Here is a 12,936-nt window from a genome sequence, read left to right on the forward strand (position 1 = left end):
CACTACCAATGCTGCTCCTCACCCAGTTCTTCCCCAGTGCTGTAATCGTATTTATACAGCTTGAAGTCATCCCCTCCAGCCACGATACATTCCTTCTCCGGATGGAGAGACGCAGAGTTAATGGGGGCCGGAGCTTCGAAAGATTTTATCAGGTCAAGACTGAAAAGAGCAAGTGAGAGATTAGTCAGCACTTGTGTCCATGACAGGAAGAAAGGGCCCCTACATGCCGGGAAAGGGCCCGCTACCCGCCAGGAAACACTGCATACACAATTGGTTACATTCCCTGGCTCAGGTGTACGTACCTGGAGGTGTTATAGAGGGCGATGGTCCGGCCATAGGTGATCAGCAGAGTCTCCCCTTCTGGAATATACTCCATGCTACTAACTGAGAGGCCAAAGCTCAAGGACTTCACTTCTGTCATACTGGCTCTGTCCCACAGGCTGGAAACAAACAGGCCAATCAGAACAAAACACTCTGCACCCCCAAATCTAGGAGAAGCGCTGTGCCCCAAAATATTGCTGCATAACAGTACTCTGGTGCCTCACCATACAGCGGGGGTGCCTAGCACTAATTACCTGGTGCCTCACCATACAGCGGGGGTGCCTAGCACTAGATACCTGGTGCCTCACCATACAGCGGGGCTGCCTAGCACTAGTTATCTGGTGCCTCACCATACAGCGGGGGGGCCTAGCACTAATTACCTGGTGCCTCACCATACAGCGGGGGGGCCTAGCACTAGTTACCAGGTGCCTCACCATACAGCGGGGGTGCCTAGCACTAGTTATCTGGTGCCTCACCATACAGCGGGGGGGCCTAGCACTAATTACCTGGTGCCTCACCATACAGCGGGGGGGCCTAGCACTAGTTATCTGGTGCCTCACCATACAGCGGGGGGGCCTAGCACTAGTTATCTGGTGCCTCACCATACAGAGGGGGTGCCTAGCACTAGTTATCTGGTGCCTCACCATACAGCGGGGGGGGGGGCCTAGCACTAATTACCTGGTGCCTCACCATACAGCGGGGGGGCCTAGCACTAGTTATCTGGTACCTCACCATACAGCGGGGGTGCCTAGCACTAGTTATCTGGTGCCTCACCATACAGCGGGGGGGCCTAGCACTAGTTATCTGGTGCCTCACCATACAGAGGGGGTGCCTAGCACTAGTTATCTGGTGCCTCACCATACAGCGGGGCTGCCTAGCACCAGTTACCTGGTGCCTCACCATACAGCGGGGGTGCCCAGCACTAGTTATCTGGTGCCTCACCATACAGCGGTGCCTAGCACTAGTTATCTGGTGCCTCACCATACAGCGGGGGTGCCTAGCACTAGTTATCTGGTGCCTCACCATACAGCGGGGGTGCCTAGCACTAGTTATCTGGTACCTCACCATACAGCGGTGCCTAGCACTAGTTATCTGGTACCTCACCATACAGCAGGGGTGCTTAGCACTAGTTATCTGGTGCCTCACCATACAGCGGGGGGCCTAGCACTAGTTATCTGGTACCTCACCATACAGAGGGGGTGCCTAGCACTAGTTACCTGGTACCTCACCATACAGAGGGGGTGCCTAGCACTAGTTACCTGGTGCCTCACCATACAGCGGGGGTGCCTAGCACTAGTTACCTGGTGCCTCACCATACAGCGGGGGTGCCTAGCACTAGTTACCTGGTGCCTCACCATACAGCGGGGCTGCCTAGCACTAGTTACCTGGTGCCTCACCATACAGCGGGGGTGCCTAGCACTAGTTACCTGGTGCCTCACCATACAGCGGGGCTGCCTAGCACTAGTTACCTGGTGCCTCACCATACAGCGGGGGGGCCTAGCACTAGTTACCTGGTGCCTCACCATACAGCGGGGCTGCCTAGCACTAGTTATCTGGTGCCTCACCATACAGCGGGGCTGCCTAGCACTAGTAATCTGGTACCTCACCATACAGCGGGGGTGCCTTGCACTAGTTATCTGGTGCCTCACCATACAGCGGGGGTGCCTAGCACTAGTTACCTGGTGCCTCACCATACAGCGGGGGTGCCTAGCACTAGTTACCTGGTGCCTCACCATACAGCGGGGCTGCCTAGCACTAGTTATCTGGTGCCTCACCATACAGCGGGGGTGCCTAGCACTAGTTACCTGGTGCCTCACCATACAGCGGGGCTGCCTAGCACTAGTTACCTGGTGCCTCACCATACAGCGGGGGTGCCCAGCACTAGTTACCTGGTGCCTCACCATTCAGCGGGGGGGGGGCTAGCACTAGTTATCTGGTACCTCACCATACAGCGGGGCTGCCTAGCACTAGTTACCTGGTGCCTCACCATACAGCGGGGGTACCTAGCACTAGTTACCTGGTGCCTCACCATACAGCGGGGGTACCTAGCACTAGTTATCTGGTGCCTCACCATACAGCGGGGCTGCCTAGCACTAGTTATCTGGTGCCTCACCATACAGCGGGGCTGCCTAGCACTAGTAATCTGGTACCTCACCATACAGCGGGGGTGCCTTGCACTAGTTATCTGGTACCTCACCATACAGCGGGGCTGCCTAGCACTAGTTACCTGGTGCCTCACCATACAGCGGGGGTGCCTAGCACTAGTTACCTGGTACCTCACCATACAGCGGGGGTGCCTAGCACTAGTTATCTGGTGCCTCACCATACAGCGGTGCCTAGCACTACTTACCTGGTACCTCACCATACAGCAGGGTGTGCCCAGCACTAGTTACCTGGTGCCTCACCATACAGCAGGGTCTGCCTAGCACTAGATACCAGGTGCCTTACCATACAGCGGTGCCTAGCACTAGTTATCTGGTGCCTCACCATACAGCGGGGCTGCCTAGCACTAGTTATCTGGTGCCTCACCATACAGCGGGGCTGCCTAACACTAGTTACCTGGTGCCTCACCATACAGTGGGGGTGCCTAGCACTAGTTATCTGGTGCCTCACCATACAGCGGGGCTGCCTAGCACTAGTTATCTGGTGCCTCACCATACAGCGGGGGTGCCTAGCACTAGTTATCTGGTGCCTCACCATACAGCGGTGCCTAGCACTAGTTATCTGGTACCTCACCATACAGCGGTGCCTAGCACTAGTTATCTGGTACCTCACCATACAGCGGGGGTGCCTAGCACTAGTTACCTGGTGCCTCACCATACAGCGGGGCTGCCTAGCACTAGATACCAGGTGCCTTACCATACAGCGGTGCCTAGCACTAGTTATCTGGTGCCTCACCATACAGCGGGGCTGCCTAGCACTAGTTATCTGGTGCCTCACCATACAGCGGGGCTGCCTAACACTAGTTACCTGGTGCCTCACCATACAGTGGGGGTGCCTAGCACTAGTTATCTGGTGCCTCACCATACAGCGGGGCTGCCTAGCACTAGTTACCTGGTGCCTCACCATACAGCGGGGCTGCCTAGCACTAGTTATCTGGTGCCTCACCATACAGCGGTGCCTAGCACTACTTACCTGGTACCTCACCATACAGCGGGGTGTGCCCAGCACTAGATACCAGGTGCCTTACCATACAGCGGGGGTGCCTAGCACTAGTTATTCACCATACAGCGGGGTGTGCCCAGCACTACTTACCTGGTACCTCACCATACAGCGGGGTGTGTCCAGCACTAGTTACCAGGTGCCTCACCATACAGTGGGGGGTGCCCAGCACTAGTTACCTGGTGCCTCACCATACAGCGGGGTGTGCCCAGCACTAGTTACCAGGTGCCTCACCATACAGCGGGGTGTGCCCAGCACTAGTTACCAGGTGCCTCACCATACAGCGGGGGGTGCCCAGCACTAGTTACCTGGTGCCTCACCGTACCCAGCATCACATTGTATCCTCCCTAGGACGCACACCACTATGAATGCTCTTCCAGTCCTGTATATATATATATATATATATATCTCATCTCTTACCGGACGGTTTTGTCATCTGCTGCAGAAATGATTTGACGATCATCGTTGTACCACAAAGCCTTCTTAATGCCAGATGTGTGACCGCCAATCTGTTCCGGATCTAGAACAGCGAATAGACACATTATATGGATGTACTCAGACTAAATCAGCGAACCTGCAACCAATGTTTACATGCAGTACCTCACTCCACCACACTGCATACAATGTTAGGTGCCCCAAGGGGGGGGTTTACACGTGACTATGCTGTGTCCCCGGGTTCTGTATGTGAACATGCGGTGCCCCAGGAGGAGGGGTCCCTGTAGACTGCCAAGCTGTGCCCCAGGAGCCGCACATTGTGAAGCTGTGCCCCAGGAGCCGCACATTGCCAAGCTGTGCCCCAGGAGCCGCACATTGCCAAGCTGTGCCCCAGGAGCCGCACATTGCCAAGCTGTGCCCCAGGAGCCGCACATTGCCAAGCTGTGCCCCAGGTGTAGTGGTTGCCGTCCATTAGAACGCTGTGCCCCAGGTGTTGTGGTTGCAGTTTATTAGACCGCTGTGCCCCAGGTGTAGTGGTTGCCGTCCATTAGAACGCTGTGCCCCAGGTGTAGTGGTTGCCGTCCATTAGAACGCTGTGCCCCAGGTGTAGTGGTTGCCGTCCATTAGAACGCTGTGCCCAGGTGTTGTGGTTGCAGTCCATTAGACCGCTGTGCCCCAGGTGTAGTGGTTGCCGTCCATTAGAACGCTGTGCCCCAGGTGTTGTGGTTGCCGTCCATTAGAACGCTGTGCCCCAGGTGTTGTGGTTGCCGTCCATTAGAACGCTGTGCCCCAGGTGTAGTGGTTGCCGTACACTAGAATGATGTGCCCCAGGTGTAGTGGTTGCTGTACACTAGAATGCTGTGCCCCAGGTGTAGTGGTTGCTGTACACTAGAAGGCTGTGCCCCAGGTGTAGTGGTTGCTGTACACTAGAAGGCTGTGCCCCAGGTGTAGTGGTTGCTGTACACTAGAATGCTGTACCCCAGGTGTAGTGGTTGCTGTACACTAGAATGCTGTGATCCAGGAGCTGCACATTAGAATGCTGTGTCCCAGGTGTAGTGGTTGCTGTACATTAGAATGCGGTGCCCCAGGAGCTGCACATTAGAATGCTGTGACCTGGTGATTATAACCTTGCTCCATCATGGGTTATCAGTCTCAGCGCATACTGTGACATATACAATATAATTGGGTACTTGTGTATTTTGGCGGCGCCCGTCGTGGGCATCGTGTGCCTTAACTTTAAGGCACAGGACGCGACGCGATGGACGCGATTTCTCCATAGGCTTCAATGTTAAAATATTTTTAACATTGAAATACTGTCGGTCGCGTCGTTCTTGTGCCATTATAATGGCACAAGATCAAATGTAGTTGATAAAGTCCATCTAACATAGAAAACAATGGGAAATGGGCCAATATGGCCCATTTCTCATTGTATATGGCCCCGTCATGTCCAAATATAAATGCCCCCCATTGTCAGCCGCACCCCAGTATTGACGCCAACCCGAAGCGTGGCGAGCGTAGCGAGCCCACGAGGGGCGGCGGTACGCGTCCTACGACCTTTTCATACCCCTACTATCCACGTCGGCGTGGAGTTGAGAATAGAATAGTGTGGCGAGCGCAGCGAGCCCCCGAGCCCGAAGTGTGGCGAGCGCAGCGAGCCCCGCGAGGGGACGCGGATACCTTCACAGGTATCCGCGTCCCCACGCGGGCTTCACAGGTGTCCGCGTCCCCTCGCGGGGCTCGCTGCGCTCGCCACGCTTCGGGCTCGGTGGCTCGCCACACTATTCTATTCTCAACTCCACGCCGACGTGGATAGTAGGGGTATGAAAAGGTCGGAGGACGCGCACCGCCGCCCCTCGCGGGCTCGCCACGCTTCGGGTTGACGTCAATACTGGGGTGCCGCTCACAATGGGGGGGCAGTTATATTTGGACATGACGGGGACATATACAATGAAAAATGGGCCATATTGGCCCATTTCCCATTTTATTCCATGTAAAATGGACTTTATCAAGTCCATCTTATCTTGTGCCATTATAATGGCACAAGACCGACGCGACCGACACGATTTCAATGTTAAAATATTTTAACATTGAAGCCTATGGAGAAATCGGGTCCATCGCGTCGGTAGCGTCGTGTGCCATGTTAATGCACACGACGCGACGGACCCGATTTTTCACACACGATGGACGCGATCCTCATCGTGGGCGCCGCCAAAATACACAAGTACCTATAATTGCTGTGTACCACAAAGTTTTAAGATTTGCGCGGGAATGTAGTATAATGCCCTACAGTCTGGGCAGTATTCAATGCCGGGGGCGAGCTGTCACCACTCGCAGGGTGAGTATTCACTGGCCCCCTGCATACACCGTTTCCCTCTCACTCTGTTTTTGGAACGAGGGGGAAGTGGCGTATGTGGCCGCTATACCAGTGAGGTTCACGGCTAAATGGAGAGGGCTCCCTGCATTAGCCGCGAGCCTCACTGTTTGGGGGAATCCTCCCCATCCTCTGACAGCGAGGATTCCCCCAGAATGAGCGGCCGGCGCAGGGGTTAAACGGGGAGGGTCGCTTGTTTTGTGCAATCCCCGTCGTATTAAATACACCCCTCTGTGTGGAGGGTCACCAGCAGGAATGGTCCTACTGGTGCCATCTAGACGCAGTGCCGGCAATTACAGTATGGACAGGTTCAATGTGCGATGTTCCAGACGCAGTCATACACCAAGGGGGTCATTCTAATGGACTCTGTAAGCTGCATAGCATGCAGCTTACCAAGTCCCCGAGACGCTGCCACAGTGAATAGGCGCCCCCCCTCCCCCCCAAAGTATACCCTCGCAACAGTGCAAGGTGATGCATTTTACAAAGACAGACCCCCTCGCATGTGCCCGCAGGAGAAATCATTTGGAGACTGACTTATAATTGCAGGCACCCTGGACGAAGGCATGCCCACGTTCCCATGTCCCAGCACCGCCCCCATCCTTCCTGGCGACAGTGGAAATCGGGGAAGTCTGACCATCGGTTCATTTCTACTCACCAGCTTCTGGTTTGTTCAGGTCGTAGATGCGCAGGAGCTTGTCCTGTCCTCCAGTCAGAAGGTAATTACTGTCCTGGAAGACAAAGGTTTTACACCAGATGAAGCTCACTGATCGCTTCCATTACATGCAAGTTACAAAGAGTTTCCCAACCAACACACTCACTGGTTCTAGATCTCAGAGAGCTACACATTAGCGTCACGCAAGCAGCGCCAGACACATGGATTACTGCATTTCATTGGACCTGTAAGAGAATAACTGGGGCCACAGCTACACAGCTGGAGAAGGTAAGGATTGGGGTCTGTGGGACAGGGATATACCACCTATACAGGATAGATAATCGCAGGTACCCGGGACGCACTATTGCTGCGGTGTAATTACTTCCCGAGAACAGGAATCCTCCTGCACAGATATGTGGCAACAGAAACGGGCGGCTCTCAGGTACGGTGAGTCCAAACCAGAAAAAGGTTTATTGGTGCATTAAGGCAACGTTTCGGGGCAGCGCCCCTTTATCAAGCCAAAAAATAACCGGATCCGGTAATGGTGCCCGGCATAAGTGGGGCATATGGAATTTCCGTAAGTGATGTTACACACTTCCTGTAGCAGTCCGCACCTCAGTACCGGATAGTTGGTTCCCGCTCAGGTGCCATCATTTGTGTGCTTGTTTTGGGGGGGATAAAAGGAGACTCTCTGCTTGTTTGTACCACACTTCTGATGGACCCAGCGTCCGAAACGCATAGTGTGGGTACACTTAATTCAAATTTCCCTGCTGACTGCCCTGGTTTTCCCGTGTCTCCAAGAGGTGGATCCCTATAGCGGTTGTGTGTATCCCCTCTTCACTCTGATGACATCTAAGAGGACTGGACACCTTGTTGCTGTTGGTTGCCAGTGGGATTTTGATCATGCAATTTTAAACGTCATTATATTGCGAGTTTTATTTTGCAAATTAAAAATGATTTTTGTATCATAATACTACACCATGATGTTTTTTGGTGTCTCACCCCCATTGTAAATACCTAGTATTGGGTAAGAGGTGCCTCACTTTTTATATAATTTCAGATATCCATTGTTTATGTAAACCCTTGGAGATGCCATCTAACTTCTAAGTTATGTATGTTTTTGCATTTTCCACCTAAAGGTGTTATCTAATGCACATGGTCACAGCTAGATAGCGTTAAATCAGTCACCAACATCCTACTTTCCGTCTATGTGGTTTGGCAAAAAAAATAATAATAATAAAATAAAAATATCGGCCGATATATCTGGCGATCGGTCGGAAATCGGACAAAAAAAATCGTTCTAGTGTGTGGGCCTTTAGGGTTTTTATTCGGTTAGACCTGGTCCCCTCTTTCTATTTTATATCATATGCATTTTTCTGATCCCTCATCTAGTTACGGTGTTACATTGCCTCCTCCCAACCTTCCCATTTCTTCCTGATCTTGGTTCCCGGACCCATGGTTTCCATTTTGAAATAGAATTTATTTTATGAATGGTTTGTAGAATATCTGGCACTTTCTCTTGTTTCCATAGCTGTGCTATAGATGTTCTGGCTGTTATACATATCTGTCCTAAGAGATTAGGAATCTCTGGGGGGAGGACATGCAACAGCGCCCCCTGTGGAATCAGTGAGATTCTCTGACCACCGGTGTGGAAAATTATTTCTTCTATCTTCCAAAATGGGGAGAGTTTTTTACATGTCCAGAATATATGTACCGTGTTTCCAATATCCGCTCTACAACTCCAACATAGATCTGACTTGTAGCCAGAATTGATGTATCTTAGTAGGGGTCAGGTAGGTGTTATAGTAAATCTGGTACTTGTTTCCTAGCACGGCGCCCATCGCATTGTATACCATAACACTTAATATGGTATACCATGCGATGCAATATTGTGCAATAAAATATCGCATGGCATACGATGTGATGGTATACGATTTTTGATTGTACAAGCACCCTGATGGGTCCATACAATGTTAAATGGCCCCCCATTGTTAACGCCACCCCAGGATCAACGCCAACTCGAAGCGTGGCGAGCGGTGGTACGCGTCCCCCGACCTTTTCATACCCCCACTATATATATATATATATATATATATATATATATATATATATATATATATATATATATATATATATATATATATATATATATATATATATATATATATATATGTATGTATGTATGTATGTATGTATGTATGTATGTATGTATGTATGTATGTATGTAGTACCATAAAAGTTAAATACGTTTTGAGGAGCATTTATTTTATGTTTTTAGAATTTAGATAATGAAAGGTGCAGGGGGGGACAAAAAGGTGCAGGAGGTACAGAGTGTGAAGGAGTTATGGGGGGACAGAGACATGCAAGGGTTACTAGGGGATGGAGAGGTGATGGAGAAGTGCAGGGGGGAAAGAGGTGCAAGGGGGATGGGGGCTGAAGGGGGGCAGGGTGGACGGAGATGTGATGGGGCGACAGTCGTCCCACCTCGACATGCGGTAATCTGATCAATACTGTATTGTTTTGAAAAAGGTCTCTATGGTCCTTAGAGGAGTTTTTTAACACAATGAAGTATTGATTTGGTTACACCAGACTCCAGAGATATATATCCCCTATGCCCCCATAGCAGAAAAAAATGGGGGACATGGCCTAGCAGGAGTACCACGGTAGTAGGTCATGCCCCCTAATTTCGGGCAGATGTCCCTTCTCTAACACCAGTGTTGGGAGGTATGTATGCGGCATATTGGACATTGCAGTGTGTGGCATATTGTGTCTGGGGCGATTGCGGTATGTGGCATAATGTGTCGGGCATTACACTGGGCGGTATAATGTGTAGTGTTCCCGCTAGGCTGTTTTAGCGGGGTGCTGCGCCCTGCCCGATTTTTAAAGGGCAAAATGCGCCCTGCCCCTCTAGCATTGCCCCGCTAAAACAGCCTGCTGCCTGTCCTGCCGGAGTGCACCGGTGAAGCCCAGCGCCGCCATAGATTGCGGTGCACTGCGCTTTCCCGGCAGCTCGGGGACGTAGTCACGGCCGGGCAAGCCCCCTTCGGTGATGCGGCGGGCCGGGCACGCCTCCTTCGGTGACGCGGCGGTCTGGGCACGCCCCCATCCGTGATGCGGCGGACCGGGCACGCCTCTATTCGTGACGCGGCGGCCCGGGCATGCCCCCATTCGTGACGCGGCGGCCCGGGCACGCCCCCATATGTGCCGTCGCCGTGCCTGGTCCGCCCCTCCAGTGACCTGCCCCGTTTGGTTTCTAGAAGGAACACTAATGTGTAAAGGGCATTTTTCGTTTATTAGGCAGATTGTTTTGTTTTTTTACTTTAGTAGCTTTTCAGGCGGATTATGTTGTCTCGAGTAGCTCACGCCCCAAAAAAGGTTGGAGACCACTGGCGTATAGCAAGATCTTATTTTGAATATTTTTAACTACTGGACCTTGAATATCTTCTGTTTTTCCTTTTATTTCTGCTAATGGTGAAGAATCCTCTTAATTCAGTACGGAATCTCTTTTCCTCGAGTCCCAGTACATGATGCGTGTCCTAAGTATAGGCCTGTTAGTGACCAATCATCTCCCAATTCCATATGATTCCCAATCCTGTATTAGAACATACCAATCATATCACCTCTCAGCCTCCGTTTCTCCAGTGAGAACATATTCAGCCTGGTATAACCTATCTTTGTATTCTAGTGATTCCAGACCTGTTACTAGCTTAGTCGCCCTTCTCTGTACCTGTTCCAATTCATTTATGTCCTTCCTAAGGTGCGGTGCCCAGAACTGAACACAATATTCCAAGTGCGGTCTCACCAATGCCTTGTAAAGAGTCTCTATCACATTGGCATCCCTTGAATCCATGCCCCTTTTAATGCATGCCAGTGTCCGGTTTGCTTTTGCTGCTGCATTTGAGCAGTGTGCACTATTACCCAATTTATCATCTATGATGACCCCCAAGTCCTTCTCTACAGCAGAGTTCCCTATAATAACTCCATTTAGCCTATAAGCAGCTTGTTCATTTTTGTTCCCATAATGAATTACTTTACATTTATCAACGTTAAACTGCACTTTCCACCTTTCCGCCCACATTTCGATTTTAATTAAATCAATTTGTAGTGTATCCACATCCTTTCCGGAGTGAATGTCCTTTCCTGTGTAAAAATATTTGGTACTTGTGTACTAGCACGGCACCCACGATATTTGGTCGCACGACATATAAATCGCATTGCATGCCATACACCCAATGCGATGCGATTTAAAATTGTATAAGCCCCCTATACGATGTTTAATTGTATAAGCACCCTAATGGGGCTTACAATGTTAAATGCACCCCCACGCCACCCCCAGAATGAACGTGAACCCGAAGCGTGGCGAGCACAGCGGTATGCGTCCTACGACCCTTTCATACCCCCACTATCCACGTCAGCGTGGAGTTGATTTTATATAGTGTGGCGAGCCCCGCGTATTACTTGACATGTATTCCGCGTGGCTCCCACACTATATAAAATCAACTCCACGCTGACGTGGATAGTGGGGGGTATGAAAAGGTCGTAGGACGCATACCGCTGTGCTCGCCACACTTCGGGTTCACATTCATTCTGGGGGTGGCGTGGGGGTGCATTTAACATTGTAAGCCCCCATTAGGGTGCTTATACAATTTTAAATCGCATAGCATTGTATATGCGATACAATTCGATGGTATAGAATTTAAAATTGTGTAACATCGGCTGCCATCGCATGCCTTATGGTCTGCGAATGGCAGACCATAAGGCATGCGATGGCAGCCGATGTTACACAATTTTAAATTCTATACCATCGAATTGTATCGCATATACAATGCTATGCGATTTAAAATTGTATAAGCACCCTAATGGGGGCTTACAATGTTAAATGCACCCCCACGCCACCCCCAGAATGAATGTGAACCCGAAGTGTGGCGAGCACAGCGGTATGCGTCCTACGACCTTTTCATACCCCCCACTATCCACGTCAGCGTGGAGTTGATTTTATATAGTGTGGGAGCCACGCGGAATACATGTCAAGTAATACGCGTCCCCTCGCGTCGAATCGATGGGCGCCGTGCTAGTACACAAGTACCAAATATTTACTGTATTCAATATAAAAACACTCCTACTCACATATAAAGCGATTAACCATACTGCACCAGCTTATATCTTTTTACTTCTCAAAATATCTCCCATCTCATACCACTCTGCTCTGCACAAGATCTGCGTCTCATCTGAGCGGATCACCAGCTCCCATTCACTATTACAGGACTGTCATCGGGCTGCTCCCACCCTATGGAATGTCCTTCCACGCACAATAAGACTCTCCACTAGCCTCCAAACCTTCAAGCGTTCCCTGAAAACTCACCTCTTCAGGCAAGCCTATCATATTTACACATAACCCTCTGAGGCACTTATGTATTATATAGCTTCCCTTCTGGACCTACAAGCTATGTTATTACTGGTGCCTGTCCTTGTGTTTCCCTCCTATGTCCCTATAGATTGTAAGCTTGCAGCAGGGCCCTCTAACCCCCAAATCTGTCTTTTGTTACCCAGTTTGTTTTATCGGTTTACAATTGTAAAGCGCAATGGAATCTGCTGCGATATAGAAGAAACTGTAAATAAATAACTAGTACTCGTGTCCTCTGCAAATGTTGCAATTTTACTCACTATATCACTTCCTATATCATTAATGAATATATTAAACAAGGTGGGACCCAGTATTAAACCTTGCGGGACTCCACTTTGGACCTTACCCCACCTGGAATGTACAGTTGTGCTCATAAGTTTACATACCCTAGAAGAATTTGATATTTTATGGCCATTTGTCAGAGATTATGAATGAGAACTCACACACTTTTCACTCATGGTTAGAGGTTGGGTGATGCCAGTTATTGTCAGACAACTGTGTTTGCGCTTTTTAAATCATAATGACAACAGAAACTGCCCAAATGACCCTGATCATTTACACACCCCAGTTCTTAATACCGTGTATTGCCCC

At 50.4% G+C, this 12,936-nt stretch overlaps 1 protein-coding gene across 1 annotated transcript in view; it reads right to left on the reverse strand.

Moving 5' to 3' along the window:
- The window catches only part of STRAP (serine/threonine kinase receptor associated protein), a 37,702-nt gene that overhangs the window by 753 nt on the left and 24,013 nt on the right, over positions 1-12,936 (reverse strand). The window contains exons 4-7 of the mRNA XM_083180714.1: positions 6,945-7,017; positions 3,904-4,003; positions 303-440; positions 23-159 (exon numbers count right to left, since the gene is read on the reverse strand). Coding sequence (XP_083036840.1) covers positions 23-159; positions 303-440; positions 3,904-4,003; positions 6,945-7,017 — 448 coding nt within the window. The remainder of the gene's footprint in view (positions 1-22; positions 160-302; positions 441-3,903; positions 4,004-6,944; positions 7,018-12,936) is intronic.

Source organism: Crinia signifera, chromosome 4 (genome assembly GCF_055691185.1).
Source record: "Crinia signifera chromosome 4, ASM5569118v1, whole genome shotgun sequence".
In the NCBI taxonomy this organism is placed as follows: domain Eukaryota; kingdom Metazoa; phylum Chordata; class Amphibia; order Anura; family Myobatrachidae; genus Crinia; species Crinia signifera.